Source organism: Chironomus tepperi, unplaced genomic scaffold, assembly GCF_022539635.2.
Source record: "Chironomus tepperi strain 1889 unplaced genomic scaffold, CSIRO-AGI_Ctep_v1 contig_100, whole genome shotgun sequence".
NCBI classification, from domain to species: domain Eukaryota; kingdom Metazoa; phylum Arthropoda; class Insecta; order Diptera; family Chironomidae; genus Chironomus; species Chironomus tepperi.
This window is the reverse complement of record NW_027226222.1, coordinates 1,320,161-1,338,693: the sequence shown is the minus strand read 5'-3', so window position 1 is coordinate 1,338,693 and position 18,533 is coordinate 1,320,161. Positions and strand designations below refer to the sequence as shown.

Here is an 18,533-nt window from a genome sequence, read left to right as displayed (position 1 = left end):
CATTTTATTGACCATCATCAACCTCTCGAAGGAGGAGAAAGATATTAAAAAAAATTATCTCCATATCCATTATAGATAAAAAGAGAAAAATGCGGTAGGCAATAACAATCATATATACTGTATTCTTAAAAAAATTAAATGAAAAATATCAGACAGGTGTTTGTGCTGTTTCACTAAAGTGCCGTGATATATAGTAAAATAGATTTCCTTTCCTTTTCTCTTCTATTTTCATTCTTTTTATAATTCCTACTATTTCTGAAGTAAAATTTTTATTTTTATGGAAAATGCGATTGAGAAATATCATAAATAAAGAAATCACTGAGAATTTATATTTTATATGTGTGGCAAATGTTTCATTTAAAACAAAATACAAGTATGTCACATTTTACATTCTTGCGTCTTTTTCATTCTCTTATGTATCAAAAAAACAATATAAATCCTTAAAGTGGGCACACAAAATAAATCGAAAGAGTATAAAATTGAACATAATGAGAACAAGAGAGTCTGAATTGAAAATGGGTGAGAATTTCCAATACATAAGGACTGAATGAATATCCTGTGTCTCTCACTCTCATTTTATGTTGGGCTGGAAAATCTCATCGGAAAATTTCCATGTGCCATAATCTCAATTCAGTGTCGACAAAATCATACAGGAAAATGTAGAAAAAAATCTCAATAAATGTCACTTCCCATATTTTCGAGCGCAAAGTGGAAAAGATTATTTTATATTGTCCGTCAGTATAAACGTAGAAAGCGAAGGAATCGGAGCGCTATTTTTTGTTTTCAAATGATTTTTTTCCACTCTGATCTGTGATGATAGCATTTATTAGGATGAAGAAGTGCAAAATAAAATTTTATTGAGATTCGCGATGTTCGTAAGTTCTTTTAGAGAATGATAATTATTGCATCACTCATGTCCGTCATATTTTTATTAATTAAATGATTTATTTGCGAAAAAAAATTGTGAGGATCTTTGAGTGTTGTTTTTTCGTATACAACCATCAGTTCTTCTGGCAATTTTACTTGTGATATATCCGAAATAAACATTTTAACTAAAGGAAAAAAAAATATTTTTTTGTGTTGAGGAAAGCCAAATAAAAAAAAAAAACTATAGTCGTGAAATAATCGTTTGGGAATATAAATTATGGCATGACATAAATTAAATTTTGAAAAGTGAAAATCTTCTTTATAAAAATAAGAAATGAAATGAAATGAAATAAAAGAGAGAATCCAGCAACAACTGAGGAATATTTATAGAAATTTATATATATTAAATGTATTTTTCGAAGAAGATTATCAATGTTTGTCGCTGTCAATTAATGATAAGATGGGAGTTAATGAAAACATGAATTTTCTATTTATACAAAGAGATAATGCATACATACGTAACTCAATGAATAATGATTAAGTGAGTGCATCTCAACAATAATTATAAAAAAATATATATATAATAATAACTCGAATCGCTTAGGATTGAGGAATAAAAAAATTAAATAAAGTGAAATGTGAGTTTCAAGCAGTTTTGAATAAATAAAAAAATAAAATAAATCCCCAATAATAAAATGTGAATTTTATGATTATAACAAGACGACTGTGTATATGTGCATTGAGAAGTTTTCTATCTGAATTTCCACAAACAATTGGAAGTGTTTCAAAAAATAAAGTTTCACTTTATAGTCACAGAGAATATTCACCACCCTCCACCCTTACAATGTATTTTCCAATTTGAGAGAAACAATTTTTCCAAGAAGTAAGGCAGGAAGACAGGCAGGCGAGTGAGAAAGAGAAGAAAAAATTGTTATTTTGAATCATTAAGCAGAAAAGTGTAGTTGATGATGTAGATTAAAATAATATTACAGAAAGGAAATATGAAAAATGTATTTAAGAAAAAGTTAATTAAGAGCAACATATATATAAAAGAAATTAAAATTTTCATGTAATTAATCTCATCATCTCGCCTGCCTGCCTACTAGCCTTAAAATATGCATCATCTACATTTTGGAAAAGTTTTTCTCATTGCTGATGCTGCAATTTTTCCACTCTTAAAAGCGACAAAAAAGAAAATTATGTGATATAAATTATTCGATAAATTTTTATGCACAAATTAACAGACAACATTATGTCATAATTAATGAAACCCACGATCAAATATGAAAATAAAAATATTTTCGTTACATTTATTACACATCTGACTCAACAAGTTTTAAATCTCATGAAAATAAAGTATGTGTATGAAAAGAACAGCACAGTACACATATATTCTTCGGAAAAAATAAATATTGCACCGTGTGTGCTTAATAAATGTAAAAGTTAAAAGAGAGGAGTATATTTTTGTTTGACTTGATAAGATTAGGTCCCAAAAATACATGCACATTTAATAGTATACATAATTATTATATAAATATAAATATATATATTTCGACGCAAGGAGATAACAGTTTTCATTTCATTTACAGAACGACGAGATATGTGTTTTAGGTTACTCATACATGGAATAAAGTATTGAAAAGTTAAATAATAAAAAAAAAAAATCAGACGAAAGATAATGAGAATTGTGATAAAGCTGCTTTAGTTTTCCACTTCATATGCCATCAATCGGACATCATTTTTATCACCTTGTATGATAGAAACAGACATATTAAAAAAAAATACTTATAATAAGGCAAGCTAGTGCAGTGCATAAGTGCATGTGTTAAGAATAAAAATTAAAGTGAATTAAACGTATATAATAAGAGGACATAAAAAAAATACTAAAGAAAGGACTTTAGAACAAATAAATAAAATTAAATATATAGTGTTTGAAAGGAAGGAGCTGGGAAAGATATAGTTAAATGAATTTGGCATCGCTAGAAATGTTAAGTACTTTAGAGTCGCTTGCGGATAAGTTATCGTCAAGCCAACAGAATAATAAAATCCTACTCGATAACAATGGAAATAAGCTTAGTTGTTCAATTAAAGCGGATAAAATGCAGCAGCATCCCTATCAAAAGGAATCAATATACACTAATCGATCATCACCGACATCCAATAACCACAATAGCAGCAAATACATTGAAAAGTAAGCAATTCCTCTTTTATGCAATTACTATAGTAGAACAATAGATTGCAGCTAGCCTAGTTGTCCTTGTATTAAGTGAAAAAATATTGAAAGTTCTCGCATGTTTTAAGAGACTAAGCGCATTTTTGCTCAGTAACAAATAATTATTCAATCACTATAAAAAATTCACTTGTCTGTCTATACAGGTACTTGTCCAAGTATACTGTAAGATCCAAGACACTTTTCCTGATCACAAAATAAGATTATTGAAAATAGTTCTAAATCTATAATCCCAGATGTCAAATTCCAGCTTTCTAGAATGTTACATTCAGCAAGTCGATCAAAGTAAAGTTATATGCGTCATTTTTTCAAATACGCGCTAATAAAGCGATTAAAAGTGCTGAATAAAGATCCAGTAAGATTCTATTTATGTAAAATGAAATTTGTAATTTTCTAGGCAGGAAACATTAATTCTTGTGTTTAAAAAAGAGATTTCACCTTAACTCACCTACAATGACGATATTTTCGTTGCGGGCTTCAAATTTAGTATATCTTATCTTCTTCTTATCAGTAACTTTTAATATTTTTTGTTATCGCTGTTATTTCTCTGTCATTTATGAAAGTTTTACGACGATATGTATGTAATATTTTATAAAACAAGTTCAACCATTTTATATGTACTAAATTAGAGTAAACAAGGATAGAATAATAATTAAATTACGTTTTCAAACACCATTCAGTCAACTTTACACTTGCTATAATTTTAACATTTTGCTATAAAAGGACGATTTGCTATAAAATGGACATAATCGACTGTTCTTAAAATGGCGGCATTTGCGTTTTTATTGTGAAAGATTTCACACCTTTGTTTGATTTAATTAAATTAAGTAATTGGCAACTGTCTAAAGTATAATTGAAATCCTTTTGACAATTCATTGTGTATTTCTGATTAATTAAGACGTTAATTCAATAAAAAGCAGACAAAAACATGAATATCAATATTCCTTATGATTATGGGTTATTTACCTATAATTATGGATACAATAATTACATAAATGAATATGACAGATTCAAGTAAGTTTCTAATATTAGCTTAATTGACGTTTTACAACTATTTTCTAAGATAACTAGATTAAGAAACAAATTTTGAGGTTAAATGCAATCAATAATAATAAAAAAAGATCCAGGAATAGAACAAAATGATTAATTATCAAAAGTCTTATTTCGCCTTACAGTGACTTAGCCACGTTGAACAATAACAATGCACATACAATCAATCAGAATCAAATAAATCATGCAAACATGCAGCTAAAGGACAATATAGAAAAGGATCAAATGATGATGATAGATCCAGATCAGCCTGATGCAGATTACATAAAAATGTTTGTAGGTCAAGTTCCGCGAAGTATGGATGAAGGTAATACTCAAATTTTGCAAAAAGATTTTCCGATTTCATTAATATTTTTCATTAATTTATTTTGCAGCACAATTACGTGAAATGTTCGAGGAGTTTGGTCGTGTACATACAATTAATGTATTAAGAGACAAATCAACGGGTCTGAGTAAAGGTAAATAGAAATTTTATACCATAAAAAAGTATCAATCCAGTGCAGAAATATTTTTTGTTGATTGTCCAATTGAACTGTCGAAGTTTTTTTTTTATCTTTGTATTGTCTAAACATGACGACCATAATATGTCTTATGCCTGAACATTAAAAAAAATATTCCTGTTTTAAAGAAATTGAATCGATAAATGTTGGATGGCTTAACGTTGAGCTTTTTTGTTTTTTTGTTATTGTCATTCGCAGGATGCTGTTTTGTGACGTTTTATACACGAAAAGCTGCATTGAAGGCCCAAGATGCTCTTCATAATATAAAGACTTTAGTTGGGGTAAGTTTTTGTGAGACACTGAACACTATGTGGAGATTTATTTCGATTCAATTATTATGCCTATGTTGATCATTTGAAAGTTTCGTTTCTATTTTTTTTAATCAGTTTTATTTTGGGTTTTTATAATTCACATATTTTATGTTATGTATGTTTTCTTTCTGTCACATTAAAAGTATTTGCGAGAAGAGAAAAACCTTGGAAAAAAGAATTTCCTTCCAAAAATAGAATTTTACTTTTCTGTTCTTTTTAACTTCATTAAGGAAAGTGTTAATGATCTCTAAAAAATTACAATTCAATTTTGTACATATGCAGTTCCTTTAATTAATTTTAACTTTCTGATAGCAACAGTCATGCTAAGAAGAGATTATTGAGGAAACGTTTTTTGAAGAAACAATTTGTAATTAATTTCGCTATTTTTTCTCCTTTCAGATGCACCATCCCATACAAATGAAACCGGCTGATAGTGAGAATCGTAATGGTGAGTATTCAAATTTTTTATACTATTACTACGTATTGTATGGGGGAAATATTTTGTGCCTATAATTCAATTCATTACAAAAACACTTACAAAAAAACTAATGTTTTACTTGAATGTTTTCACGAAGCATGCTATTTATTATCTTTCAATGAATCACAGAGAATCGCTTTGTAATTCAATGAAAAATATTCTTCACTTATGAAGTTTCGTGGAGGTCAGTTGACATATGCGAATAATTTTCTCATCGCTTTGTGTTTATTTAACTATTCGATGCTTTTTTTAAAAAGAAAAACTTACTTCGAGAATTAACCATCAAGCGAAACGTTGTTGCGAGTTATCTTTAGATTTAAAGACGATGATAATACTTTGTTGTAATATATAGTTTGCATATATTGTGCAATTAGAATTTCGGTATTACTTTTACATATACACTGACAGTCATAATATACGGCTAAATAATACTATGGTAGAAATACGCGAGAAAACAATAGAGCAAAAAATGGAATTAATCATGCATGAAGATTGATGGGTGCGTACTTGTACTTACAGAAAATGAAATCAAATATAAAATGAATCTAAATCAAAGTAATTTAGATAGCTATTTGAATAAAATTCTAATTTCATAGCCGACTGTATATGTGAAACTCAAAATGTCGTGATAAACTAAACTTCCAGTTTTGTGAGGATTTCAAAATAATTACTATGTCATGAAGTGTTCAATTGTAATATCATTTTGTTGATTTATCGTGGTTTTAGTTTTTGCAAATTTAAATTGCACTATTGAACAGTGACAAATACAATTTAAAGCGACAAAATACAATAAGAATAAAGTAAAGAGTACAAATTGCGAAAAGACGGCAACTCGATTGAAAATCGAAGAGTCGAGTATACGATGGGCCATCAAACAGTCGAAATTGAAACGTGAGTCGAGGAAGTTAATAATTGAATTTATTTAAATGTAATGTGCCTATAAAATAATAATAAAAAGAAACAAAAGATTACGCGAATCGAAATTTGGATATTGAGCGAAAATAAATATTTTCAATGTAATTAGATGTGGAAAAAAAAATTACTAGTGATCAGTACTAGCAGTGTCGATTAGGTTTTTTATTAAAAAAAAATTCTCTCAATTGCGCTCACAATGCTGTGTTTTGTGATAACATTTCTATTTGCTTCATTTGTATGTATATGACGTTAAAAATCTCTTTACCTTAATAATTATTATTTCTCAGCAAGCACACATCGACGAATAATAATATCGAAAAAAAAAATACTGTTTACTTAAACACAGTCGCGACTTGCAGGCAAGTCACAGTCGTATATGATTGACATATACAATATTATTTGTGTTGTGATGTTAAAAGATAGTCGATATTCTCTTTTTTCTGCTTCATCCACTCATTGTGTCAAGTTTTTGAGGTATTTGAATATATCACATGTAAATGGTAAATAGAGTTGAAGCAGCACAGCACATAAAAAAAGAGTAGAAATTATTTTTCATGTGTGATGTTTAGTTGACAATTGGATATCAAAAGTTTAACTCGTATATTTATTTATGCGATCGTAAAATGGATACCACTAAACGGAAGTGATAACAGTGCTTGAATTTTTTTTTTCCTTCTTTTTCGTTTTCTATTTTTTTGAGTTTTACGTTGAATATTAATTATAATTTAATTAAATTTCAAAATGTGATCACTGTTGTTAGTGAAGAAGTGTCTATGGGCAAAAAAATGTTATGTCCAATATGAAACTATGTTTACAAAAATAATTTACATCTATTTAGTGTGATTTTTTGTTACTTAGACATACAATGACGGTTCATTTTTAATTCATATAGTATTACAAAGTAAAGAAACTAAATTCAAATGAATGTGGTGGAAGTAGTTTCCCTTCTTCGATGAGGTTAAAAAAAAAATTTCTGCCATTACTTTACATGAATATGCAATTTTCTACTTCTTCACATAAAGAAGAAATTCAGCACAATGCAAAATGATATTAATGACAATTCTACACTTCATTTATTTCAACCATTGATGACAGTGAGTGAACTTGCCATAAAATGTTTACAAGTAATAAAGATTATTGCTTTGAGAACAGCTTCAATATGTATTACATACAAACCATATCATTCAATTTAAGCTGACATTAGTAGTGTGTGCATTATTGTGATTCTTAGAAAACTTACAGCATGATTTAATCCCTGAAAAATTCCCTATAATTATTTGTCACTAAGTTCTCATTATAATTCATCTTTTTTTTTTGTTTTTGTTGTGTGTTTACCTTAATTTGCCTTATATACTTAATGTATTATTTATTTATTTCTGTGTTCATAACAATTTGCTAATGTGGCATTAAAACTTGCTTAAATAAAAGCAAACTGCAAAGTTTGCAAATTGGTTAAATGTTCAATGAAGAACGAAAAAGTGTGCGAGAAATTTAATTAAAGAAGTTAGGCATGCAATCGAGTTGCTTAAAAAATCTTTAAATTTTAGTGATGCTGAGGAACAGCACTACTGTAATAAAAGTTCAATAGCATAGCGAGCACGATAAAATTCGCAAATTGCGACAATTTTAATTTCAAATAGGCTGACTATGTACTGGAATTTTTAAGTACTGCCCTTAAACCTTGAGTAATACATTAACATGTCATTTATTTATAGATTCTTAATTTTTACTGAAAATTTCCTTTTATTGCCGGGATTAGTAACGTAGTCAGCCAAACTTTTGAGAAAATGTCAGAAAAAAATCGATAAATTTAGCACCGGCAATTTAATTTACTTGTAATGACATCCATTTTATTCTCTGTAACATGTTTTATTCTAATCACAATTTTCACACAAATGAAGCAAGCAAATCAATTGCGAGCAAATGAAATGAAAAAATACCAACAAACGGCAGTAATTGTTTCAAATCTAAATTTAAATAATTTTTTTTAAGCAATGCCTTTGACAAAATTGGATTCTTAGTGATTTTATATTTGTCAGTTCTCGGTAATTGTTTTGCGCTTCAAGTGTGTATTCGGTCTGAATTGAAAATTAATTTAAATAATTTTTTCATTTTAATTAAGTTTTGCTACGTGAATTCTTTGGAAGAAGCAAAAACGTCTTCCTTTACTCGATCATTCGAACAATTGCGATTGCAAAACCTCATCAAATAAAAAAATATATTACGTAAAGTAACGATAATAAAACGTGCAAGCTTATCACTCTGTTAGATTAAATATCACACTTTCATTATTCTGTATGAAAAAAAATATCTATCTACTTATTGCTAATTGATATGTCTTTCAATGTTCATTTAGCCAAAAAAAATATATCGTCTTGTTGTGTGCCTTTGAAGCTTCAGTAAAGTGAATAATAACTGTGAAAAAAGTAAAACTCTCTGAAGAATTGACACGAAAAAGGAAAACTGTGAAAGATTTTGTGATGTAATTTATGAAAAGCTTAATAAGTAAAACATCAATTGAAATCATTAAATTTGTGATGTTTAAATGTATCTAAGGAATGTGTTAGTGACAATTTGTAATATCATAATTTTGTCCATTACTGTTTGATAACAATTGTTCTCGGGGAAAATTCACCATTATCTTAATATTTTCTACAAACTTTTTATATTTTCTTTCCGTTTCGCTTCCTCGTTTATTATCATTCTTCAATTGAATTATTGCACAACCTAAAATATTTGTGAAAAATACCAAAATATTTATACAATAAATAAAAAAAATAAAAAATAAAACCGATAAAATAATGAAAAGTAGAACAAAACAAACGACAACGTCTGTTACGTCAACATCTTCAAAATCATCAGTATGCGAAGGTTCCAAGCAATATCCTTCTATAAGTGCTGCATATTGGTTACCAGCAACAAATACCACTCCTTATTTGTTACCAGGTAAATTGGGCAAAATTAAGCTCATTTGGATAACCTCAAACAGCTGCTTATTCTATGACATGATGTACTAAGAGTAATCAGATGTTTTGAAGAATATCGTAGTTGGGCATTCACAAAATAATATTTCCCTCATATGACAATCATTTTCAATGTAATACATTTTATCACTAGTTACTGATTTTTGATTTTAATTTCACAACCTATTCAATTACAAATATAGAACGAAAGCTTTTCGTTGGCATGCTGAATAAGAAATTCAACGAGAATGATGTGAGGCAACTTTTCAGTGGTCATGGGACGATTGAAGAATGTACAGTTCTTAGAGATACTTCAGGTCAAAGTAAAGGTTGTGCTTTTGTAACATTTTCAACAAAACAAGCGGCTATTGGTGCTATTAAGGTGAGTTTTATTTAACAATTAACAATATTAACGAATGACTTAATGACTTTTTCGAACAATTAATCATAGGCCCTCCATCAGAGTCAAACAATGGAAGGGTGTTCCGCGCCTCTTGTTGTAAAGTTTGCTGATACGCAAAAGGAGAAAGATGCCAAACGTATGCAAGCGATTCAATCAAATATATTTAATTTTGCGGCGGGAATGAATCCCTTAACACAATCACCAATTCCAATTACTCCGCAGCCTGTTCATGCAAATCCTACCACACATTCTAGTCCGTTCTTAACAAATGATGCTGCATCGACAATTTCGACGGCATCACTTCAGCTTTTACAACAATTACAAGCTATTGGATTGCAACAGCAACTTTTACATGGTAAGTTTATTCTTACTCATACTTAATAATTAGTCATTGCTAATAAAATTAATTAGGCTTAGGTGCTCAAGCTGAAACTACCCAACAAACAAACACCGTACCTTCAGCGACGAATTTGTCTGCGGCAGCCTCAGCTGGATTACTTGGGCCAATTAGTGTACAGAACCTTTTAACATTAGCTGCAATATCCCAGCCAACGCTGGCTGCAGCAACAACAAATCAACAAGCAACCTTACATAATGGAACTACGGCGAGTCTTTGTAAGATATTAAATACTTTTTTTTGTTACAAAATTGACACTTAATAAATTATGATTTGAAAATACATAGGGCCAACGAGTGATGCACTTGCAAATCAATTGACGACAGCTCAAACGCCAACACCGACTACTCAACTTTCGCAATTCACCTCGCCGTTCTCCGCATCACATTTAACAAATCCGGCATTCAATGCAGCAGTTCAAAGCGCTGCTGGGAAGCAAATTGAAGGTCCTGATGGCTGTAATTTATTCATTTATCATTTACCACAAGAGTTTACTGATTCAGACTTAGCATCAACGTTCATGCCATTTGGGCATGTTTTATCTGCAAAGGTTTTTATTGATAAGCAAACAAATTTAAGTAAATGTTTTGGTTTTGTGTCATTTGACAATGTTTCGTCTGCGCAAGCAGCCATTCAAGCCATGCACGGTTTTCAAATCGGTACAAAGCGTTTAAAAGTGCAACTAAAACGATCCAAAGATGCCTCGAAGCCATACTAGAGAGAAAACAGAATGAAAGAAATAGCTAATTTTTCTTCTTTTTACTATCCCTTTTGTGTTTATGTTCCTTCCTTCCTTCCTTGCACACAATAGTTCGTTTACTTCTTTTTCTGTTTTGTTTTATTATTATAAATATTTTTTTTTTTGATAATGCTGCTCATTTATTGGATAAGTGAAAGAATCAACAAATTTTGTGAATTTCTATGGCGCGAATTATCTAACTTTTTTTTATATATTTTTTTTTTTTACTATAACTTCATTCTTTATGATGACCATGTATGAATGAAAACAGTCCTACCAAATAGTTGAGTTAATAAGAGTTATTATGTTAAGAATTGTGTTAATGTTTGTAATATTTTCTCATCATACCTACATTCTTCGAAAAAGAAAGAATATTTTCATGAATTATAATTACTTTCAAAAAAGGCCAAGAGAAGTTTTTCCATCGTAAAATGTGTCATTAAATTTAGTTGCGGCCTTTAAATGGATGGAAATAACGTTTAAAGCAATAATTAGTTTCTTTTGTGTTTTGTGCCATTAGAAATGATACATGAATTAGAGAAATTTTAGTTATGATTATTTTTGCGTTCAAACCGTTTATGGATTAATTAATTAATTACTTTTGACTGTTATCATCAAATTTATGATTTACCTTAATGTTAGTTATGATTTTTTATGAATAATTGTGCAGTTTGATGCTGTAACAAAAACAGAACTAGGAGTGATTTAAAAAAGATAAATAACTTGAGCAGCAGAAGCTTTTTTTTGAATTAGTAGACAGACTACATATGATTAGATTCAAGGACATTTCCTTTTACCTTTTTATTATAGATTCTTTTTGTAGATTATTTTTTTCATAGAATTTTTTTCCATCTCAGTCAAATTGTTTAGGATTATTAAATACAAAGAATTCAATAGATATGATACAGAGTTTGTAATGAAATATTCAGGAAAGATCCAAAAATGATTATATTATGTTATATTAAGAATAACTTGAACACTGCAAAACATTCAAAATTTTAAGAATAGCAAGATATAAACAAAACATTTAAAAATTCAATAAAATGTATTAAAATGACGAAATTTAAATTTATGTTAAATTATATCAATATACTTGTGAAGAATTATAAGTTTAAGGTGCATCGTAGTGTGTGTAAATACCCACATTAATGATGGATTGTAATATAAATTACAGAAATCGAAACCAAATTTATTTAACCGACTAAATGTCGAAACCAAAAAAAAATATAATTTTCAAAATTCTTTGGCTACCTTTAGTGCGCGTTTTGTATGGAATAAAGTGATTTTTGTTAGTCAAAGCATCTCGCTTAAGAAAATATCACGATAATCATTTATCCATTCATTCTGATAATTTTCATGCATTAGCGCTAAAAGATTCACTTAATCATTTTGTGACGTTAGGGGTTTCCAAATATTTGGATCTTCCCAAAATTATCTTTTCTTACCTTTTTACTACCTTTATTGATTTAAATATCAAAAAATTATTTTCATTCTGTTTGGATTGAATTACAGTTTTGGTCTCAAGTAAAGAATTTTTGATCAGACATTACCTAAAATTTCACGGCAAAGGAAAATTTGGAAACCCCAAATTCAATTGATCATGAAAAAGTTCTTAAGCTACATTACCTTTACAGTGATTGAACATATTAGAAAAATGGATTAATATTTTTTATTATTATTGAAACTATGATCATCAGATAAAAATGATAAACTTTGGAACTGATAACACTTTTGTTTGTCACTATTTAATTACTTTGTCATATCAGGATTAGTTACTTATTTACTGACAATGTGATTGTCAATAACGTTTTAAATGTTTCACGATGAAGTGTTCAATAAAATAATTTAATTTCTCTTCGTAATATCTGTCTGTGCATGTGTATCATGTGTATGCCACAAATTTCATCACCTGTTTTTCTTTGTAAATAACAATACCATCGTCTCTTTGTGAATATATCATCAACATTAAAAAGAAGAGTAAATACCTACCAAAAAAAAATAATAAGCCATGTTCATGGAAGTATACTAATTTTTGTGTTAAGGATTAGTATATTGATAAACAATTTGTACCAAGGAATTGCATAGAAAAATTAACATGCTTAGTCACGGTTAGCCAAATGTCATTAATTTCTCATTTTCACCAAATAATGAATAAATTATAAAAAGTGGAAAAATTTGTATCCAAAAGTTGTTTTTGTAAAAATGCAGATTGAGTGTAAAAAAATGAATAAAAAAAAGTAATATTGAATGAAAATGAAGTCGCGACAAGTGTTCCTTTATAATATATATTCAAGTATTATTTGTTTTTACAGAATTTAAAATTACTAGAATTATCTTTAATGCATAGGGCAATGTTCTTTTTCCCTAAAAACGACATGAAATTTCTAATCGCTGTAGAACTATGTAGGAACTAGAATTTATTTTTGTCTACAAACTACCCCTAACAGCCAAAGAGCATTCTCTTGAGAGCTTGTGCTTAGCTCTAGTTGAGCATATTTGCGATCATAACTCTCAGTTTACTCTATTCTCGAAAGTACATAAGCTCATTGTCTACTTCGACATTCATCACCTAAAAATGATATGCCTAGATCACAGGTAACAACACTGCCTGAAATGCTTTTGTCTTAATAAATCGGTACTTCCTTATCAATTGGAACAAATGTCAACAATTTATATCTATAATCACTGTAAATGAGAAAATTTATAGTCAAACAGCTGAGCAAAAAAAGGAAATTAGAGATCTAGACGCCTCGTCTAAAAAATGGAAGTAATGATCAACAAGTGTTTATTGCAAAATTGAATTTTATTAACTATCAATCGTCGTCGAATAAAATAACATTTGTATAGATACGGCACTGTATATAAATATGTATAAAAATGACTATTCATTGCCTTATTTAATTAATTCTTTAATCTATATCTCATAATACAAAATGCAACTGCGCGGAAGAATATGATAAAAAGTGCAAGTACGATAATGACTTTAACAAAGTCATATCTTTGGTTGTCGAGCATAACAGCATCACAGTTTTCGTTAATAGTAGAATTTTTGGCACAATCTTGTATACCAATATCACGTAATAATTGATTAGGATATGAATAACGACAATAACTTATCTCCTTGTCGAACTCATCACATTCAATCTTTGTCCGATTAAATCCAATAATCGAATAAACACTGCCTGTAAATTTAATTTAATCAATTAATTAGTCAGTCAATTGCAGCACATGTATGTTAATTAATTATCGCTTACCTTCGAGTGCATACTTGAGAAATGATATGTGAAACAGCCAATGCAATGCTTCATGGATGTGCTTCATTTGTACGAAGAATCCGGAAAATATTAGGAATGGACAGATGAAAAAGTTGCCTAATATTGTACCCCATTTTACATTGAAAAGTGATGACACAACAAGACCATACCCTTGTGCAACAAACGTACATAATAGATTTATTGTAAAGAATGCGGAGAAACGGAAGAGCTCAAGTGGCTGATCGGTAAGAAAGTACGTGATTACAATGTAAATTACTGTGCATAAAATCTGCATTGGTAAGTCAGCTAATGTGAGGCTAGTAAAGTATGCACTAAAAGAGTACCATCGATTAAAATGCTCGCGTTTAATGACTGGCAGTTCGGATGGAACTAAATAATAAAATAAAAATAAAGAGGAAGATAATTCTATTAAGTGCTTAAATATCCATTTCTAAAGAGCTTTTGTAGCATACTAAGCAGAAGCAAAGTTCACAAATGCATTTATATAAATCATGCTCTTTCGTACTGCAAATTGCAAGTAACTAAAGTGTTCTATGCTACCTTTTTATGCATCAAAAAGTTCGTTAAATTAAAATTTGAAAATTTTTTGATTCAAATTTCGTTTTTAACGAACTTTTTTGGCATTCAAGTCTATCTTTGTAGTGCTCAAGATTTTTGGTGAAAAGCAGGTGTATTAATAAAAAATTTACTCACAAGTCGTTTGCAAACTGGAAAACGCTGTAAACATCAGGAACATAACGGTATAGAAAATGAACTTGAAATTGTTCATTAAATTCTTGGCCGAATTTCCAATTTGGAAGTAAATGAGTCCTATAAATATTGCCACAAAGAAATGAATCATCAATCTCATAAGTGATAACGATGGGTTTCTCGTAATCAGTAGAAAGGTTCTCAAATAGAGATAATAGAATTGACGAAGAAATGACGTTGAGTATAGATCAGAATCATTGCAGTAACTTCTTGGGTCTAAAATATTGAGTCTTCCATTAAGTTTGGCTTTTTTTACACACATGCTAATTGGATTATTTTCTGATTTTAACGATGAATGGGATTTGAGTGTATTTTTTGTACTTTCAGCAACCAATGGTAAATGATTCCGATCTTCCTGATTCTCTCCATTCTTAACTGCATTAATTAATATTTTTAATTTATCTACTCCATAATCACGTGTTGAAAGTTCTAATAGGTAATCGGACGGATTATAAAATTCTGGACAATCCAAATCGAGTTTAGATAAATAAGGTACTAGTTTGGAGCTTTCGCCTTGATATATACATTGTCCCTCAGCAATGGCATACAGATGATCAAACGACTCGAAGATTGATGCGGATGGTTGATGAATTGTCTAAAATATAAATTAGTAACTCAAATTTAAGGAATTATGTAAGTAAATGAAGTTAAGCATTACACAAATAATTGTTCGTCCATTTTCAGCCAAGCTCTTTAGTAGTTGAATGCATTGTGAAGATGATACGCTGTCTAATCCGGTGGTGACTTCGTCAAAAAACATTAATTGAGGATTAGTTATTAACTCTAATGCAATACTCAGTCGTTTTTGTTGTCCTCCGCTTAATTTTTCCGTCATCACATTTGTCTTATCATGTAGACCAAGATTAAGGAGGATTTCTTCAATCTACAACAATGTAAAAAATCAAATACTTTGTTCGTCTACAATCGATGAAATATTTTTGCGATAAACATATCAAGAAATCATATCTCTTCCTACCTTATCTTCCTTCTGTTCATCACTAAGTTCCTTGCCGATTTTTAAGTTAATACAAAATGACATTGCTTCTTGTACAGTCAGCAGAGGTTGAAGAAAATTATCTTGCATTATATAGCTGCTAATGTGTCTAAATTGCTTTGGATCTCTTATCGATTCGTTAACTTTTATCCTTCCACTAATCTTATTATTATTGTTATAACCCGATAAAATATCTAATAAAGTTGACTTGCCCGAACCACTTGGACCTTTTTGAAAAAAAAAAAATTAATATCAATAAGCAATTATTTAATTAATGCATAAGATTATTCTATTAATTAACTGGTCACTTACCCATAATTGCGGTCAATTCCCGCGATCGAAATTCTCCACTCAAATCGTTTAAAATTAATTTGTCATCTATAAATGGAATTCAAATAGAACTGATTAGGCAAAGTGCAGTATTGCATTATGATCAGTTATTACGTACATATATGCAAATTCAATCAGAATTGAAAATCAGTGCCTAATAGACGAATAAATGTGATTTCAGAGCACCAACTCTGGAATTGCATATAAATCGCGCAATAAATAATATTCTTATGACGAAACTGTTTCCTTTCTTCTCTTTATTACATTCATATTTTTGTTTTAATAATAGAGTTCACATTACTAACTTGTTTGTTTGCTTTCCAGCATGACTACATTTTAGGGGGTCATTCAAATAATTGAGAATTGTTCGAAAATTTTTGGGCTACTCAAATTGGTCCACATTGAGGACCTACTAATGAATTTCATAAAACTTTAAGCTTATATGGATGTTTCGATATATTTCTTAAGATCCCGTATTTAAAGGAAATATAAGCTTACGACTTTTGTATTGCATGAAAAAAACACGAATTTTGTATGAAATCGTGCAAAATCTACACGACTGTTCAATACGTTCAAATTACTTTAGAGTGTGATTAAATCTTAATAACAAGGATAAAGAAAGTATGTGAAAAAACTTAATTTTGGTATGGAGACAAAAAATTAAACTCATTAACGGATTTCTGCAAATCTTTGAAGGAAATGACATGTAAAAAATTTATCAAAAGTATCTAACCCGAGTAGCACATTGCAACCATATTTTATTGCCTCAAACATAGATCAAAATTAGTTGGTCATAAATGATAATATGGCTAGCGCGAACACGCTATGCTGCTCGGGAAAGCCATAAAAGATAATAGCAGTTTCGATTATTAATGATCATCTTTACCCATCATTACTAAAATTAACATCTGAAGTCATTCAAAATGTTAAGGGCTAAATGGAGCTAAACTTGTTTCACTTCTCATTAAGTTAGTCATGAAAACTTTGAGGATCTACCAAAATCTTCCCAATAATTTTACGCGTAAAATTTTTCATCAAAAATGAAAGACACAAGAAACTAACCATACTGTGTACAGTTATGGATATAAAATTAATTTAAATACTCACTTTTTTTGAAGAATCCAACTTTTGTACTATAAGTTATGTTTTCAAAGCTAATGTTGATGTCTTTTGAGAATTTCATGTTTGATGCCATTTTATGGATGTGCGTATCTTCTTGATTACCTCGATCTTGAATATTCTCTCAACTTAACTTCTTCTCTTCCTTCCGAAATTTGATTTTTATTGATTTCTTTCTTTTATCTCTTTTTTAAGTGCCTTATCACACACTTCTTTTTATTTGCATTCTCAATTCAGGTTCTTGAATATTTCACATGGACATGTGTGTTTTGTTGAGAAAGCAATGCGAACTGATCAAAACGAAGAGACAAAGTTGAATGAACAATTATTTTCTGTCTGTATAAAAAAATATCAGCAGCTTTTTGCTTATCACACAACTAATGAATTAAGTTATCATAAACACGAGTTTTATTCAAAAGAAAAAAAAGAGGTGTCAATCTGTGATTATTTCCTAAGCCATAATAATCCTTAACATTTTCTGATTTATGATATGCTTACTGGAAATCCCTTTTTTTACATGGTCCTAAGCTTATTAGGTACAGTCATTAAACACACATTATAAATTAGAACTGAAAATTTGTTACAATGAGCTTATCAAAAATGAGCATATTTTTTCATTAACTTCCCATTACAGCTTTTCTTTGTCTCTGTCTCGGGGTTTGTCAATTGTGTCATTGATTCATTTTATTAAAGTTTCATTAATGAAAGAAGAAAAATAATAAAGCATACACTATATAATTTTAGAGATAACGAGGCACGCTAATATTATTTTTTTTTTACAGCCAACTATATATAATCTTCAAACATTATATACACAACTATAATGATGAAGAGAAGAACTCGATCACTACTATTTTTAAAATCACGCAAATTCTTTTACCTTAAAACTTTTTTTTTAAAAATTGCACAAGACATGAAATTATCAAAGAATTTTTAAACCTAGATCAAATTTATTGATAAAAAATAATATTCTCTGTTTCATAAGATTGAATTTCGATAATGTTTAGATTACGACTGAAATAAACTGATTGGAGTGAACAAAAGATGTTATTGTTTTGATTTGAAGGGACCACGACTTGGTAGAAACTTGAAATTTGCTTTTGAAAATTGAGCAACATGCTCAACGTTATTCAATTAATATAAATCGAATTAAATCTCAAATCATGACTTATGTTGGTCACATTAACTTCTTCATACGTATACTTTTATGTG

At 29.3% G+C, this 18,533-nt stretch overlaps 2 protein-coding genes across 7 annotated transcripts; one reads left to right on the top strand and one right to left on the bottom strand.

Annotated features, from left to right (window-relative positions):
• The first annotated feature begins 732 nt into the window (after positions 1-732).
• Positions 733-13,111, top strand: LOC139087300 (CUGBP Elav-like family member 2). Of its 6 annotated transcripts, none has more exons than XM_070636075.1 (10): positions 733-875; positions 2,457-3,058; positions 4,255-4,454; positions 4,522-4,605; positions 4,846-4,928; positions 5,358-5,406; positions 9,518-9,696; positions 9,766-10,072; positions 10,129-10,332; positions 10,402-13,111. In XM_070636075.1, exons 2-10 carry the CDS (start codon positions 2,832-2,834, stop codon positions 10,830-10,832), a joined length of 1,764 nt encoding a protein of 587 aa, XP_070492176.1. In that variant the 5' UTR covers positions 733-875; positions 2,457-2,831; the 3' UTR covers positions 10,833-13,111. The 6 variants fall into 6 exon arrangements, with proteins under 6 accessions (XP_070492176.1, XP_070492177.1, XP_070492175.1 ...); XM_070636076.1 differs by having other exon boundaries at positions 733-1,408; XM_070636074.1 differs by having other exon boundaries at positions 733-1,505.
• Positions 13,112-13,677: 566 nt separating this feature from the next.
• Positions 13,678-18,366, bottom strand: LOC139087155 (ATP-binding cassette sub-family G member 1-like). The gene is made up of 8 exons (XM_070635881.1): positions 18,202-18,366; positions 17,310-17,611; positions 16,185-16,250; positions 15,855-16,099; positions 15,537-15,761; positions 14,822-15,473; positions 14,108-14,497; positions 13,678-14,035 (listed from the first exon to the last, which is right to left on the bottom strand). Exons 2-8 carry the CDS (start codon positions 17,395-17,397, stop codon positions 13,755-13,757), a joined length of 1,947 nt encoding a protein of 648 aa, XP_070491982.1. The 5' UTR covers positions 17,398-17,611; positions 18,202-18,366; the 3' UTR covers positions 13,678-13,754.
• Positions 18,367-18,533: the final 167 nt, after the last annotated feature.

Coding starts and splice junctions, on each gene's coding strand:
- LOC139087300 (XM_070636075.1), top strand. CDS start 2,832: ATGAATTTGGCATCGCTAGAAATGTTAAGTACTTTAGAGTCGCTTGCG. Junction 3,059..4,254: donor AGCAGCAAATACATTGAAAA/GTAAGCAATTCC, acceptor AATTATCAAAAG/TCTTATTTCGCCTTACAGTG. Junction 5,407..9,517: donor TGATAGTGAGAATCGTAATG/GTGAGTATTCAA, acceptor TTACAAATATAG/AACGAAAGCTTTTCGTTGGC.
- LOC139087155 (XM_070635881.1), bottom strand. CDS start 17,397: ATGGCATCAAACATGAAATTCTCAAAAGACATCAACATTAGCTTTGAA. Junction 16,251..17,309: donor AGTTGGATTCTTCAAAAAAA/GTGAGTATTTAA, acceptor TTCCATTTATAG/ATGACAAATTAATTTTAAAC. Junction 16,100..16,184: donor GGAATTGACCGCAATTATGG/GTAAGTGACCAG, acceptor TTTTTCAAAAAG/GTCCAAGTGGTTCGGGCAAG.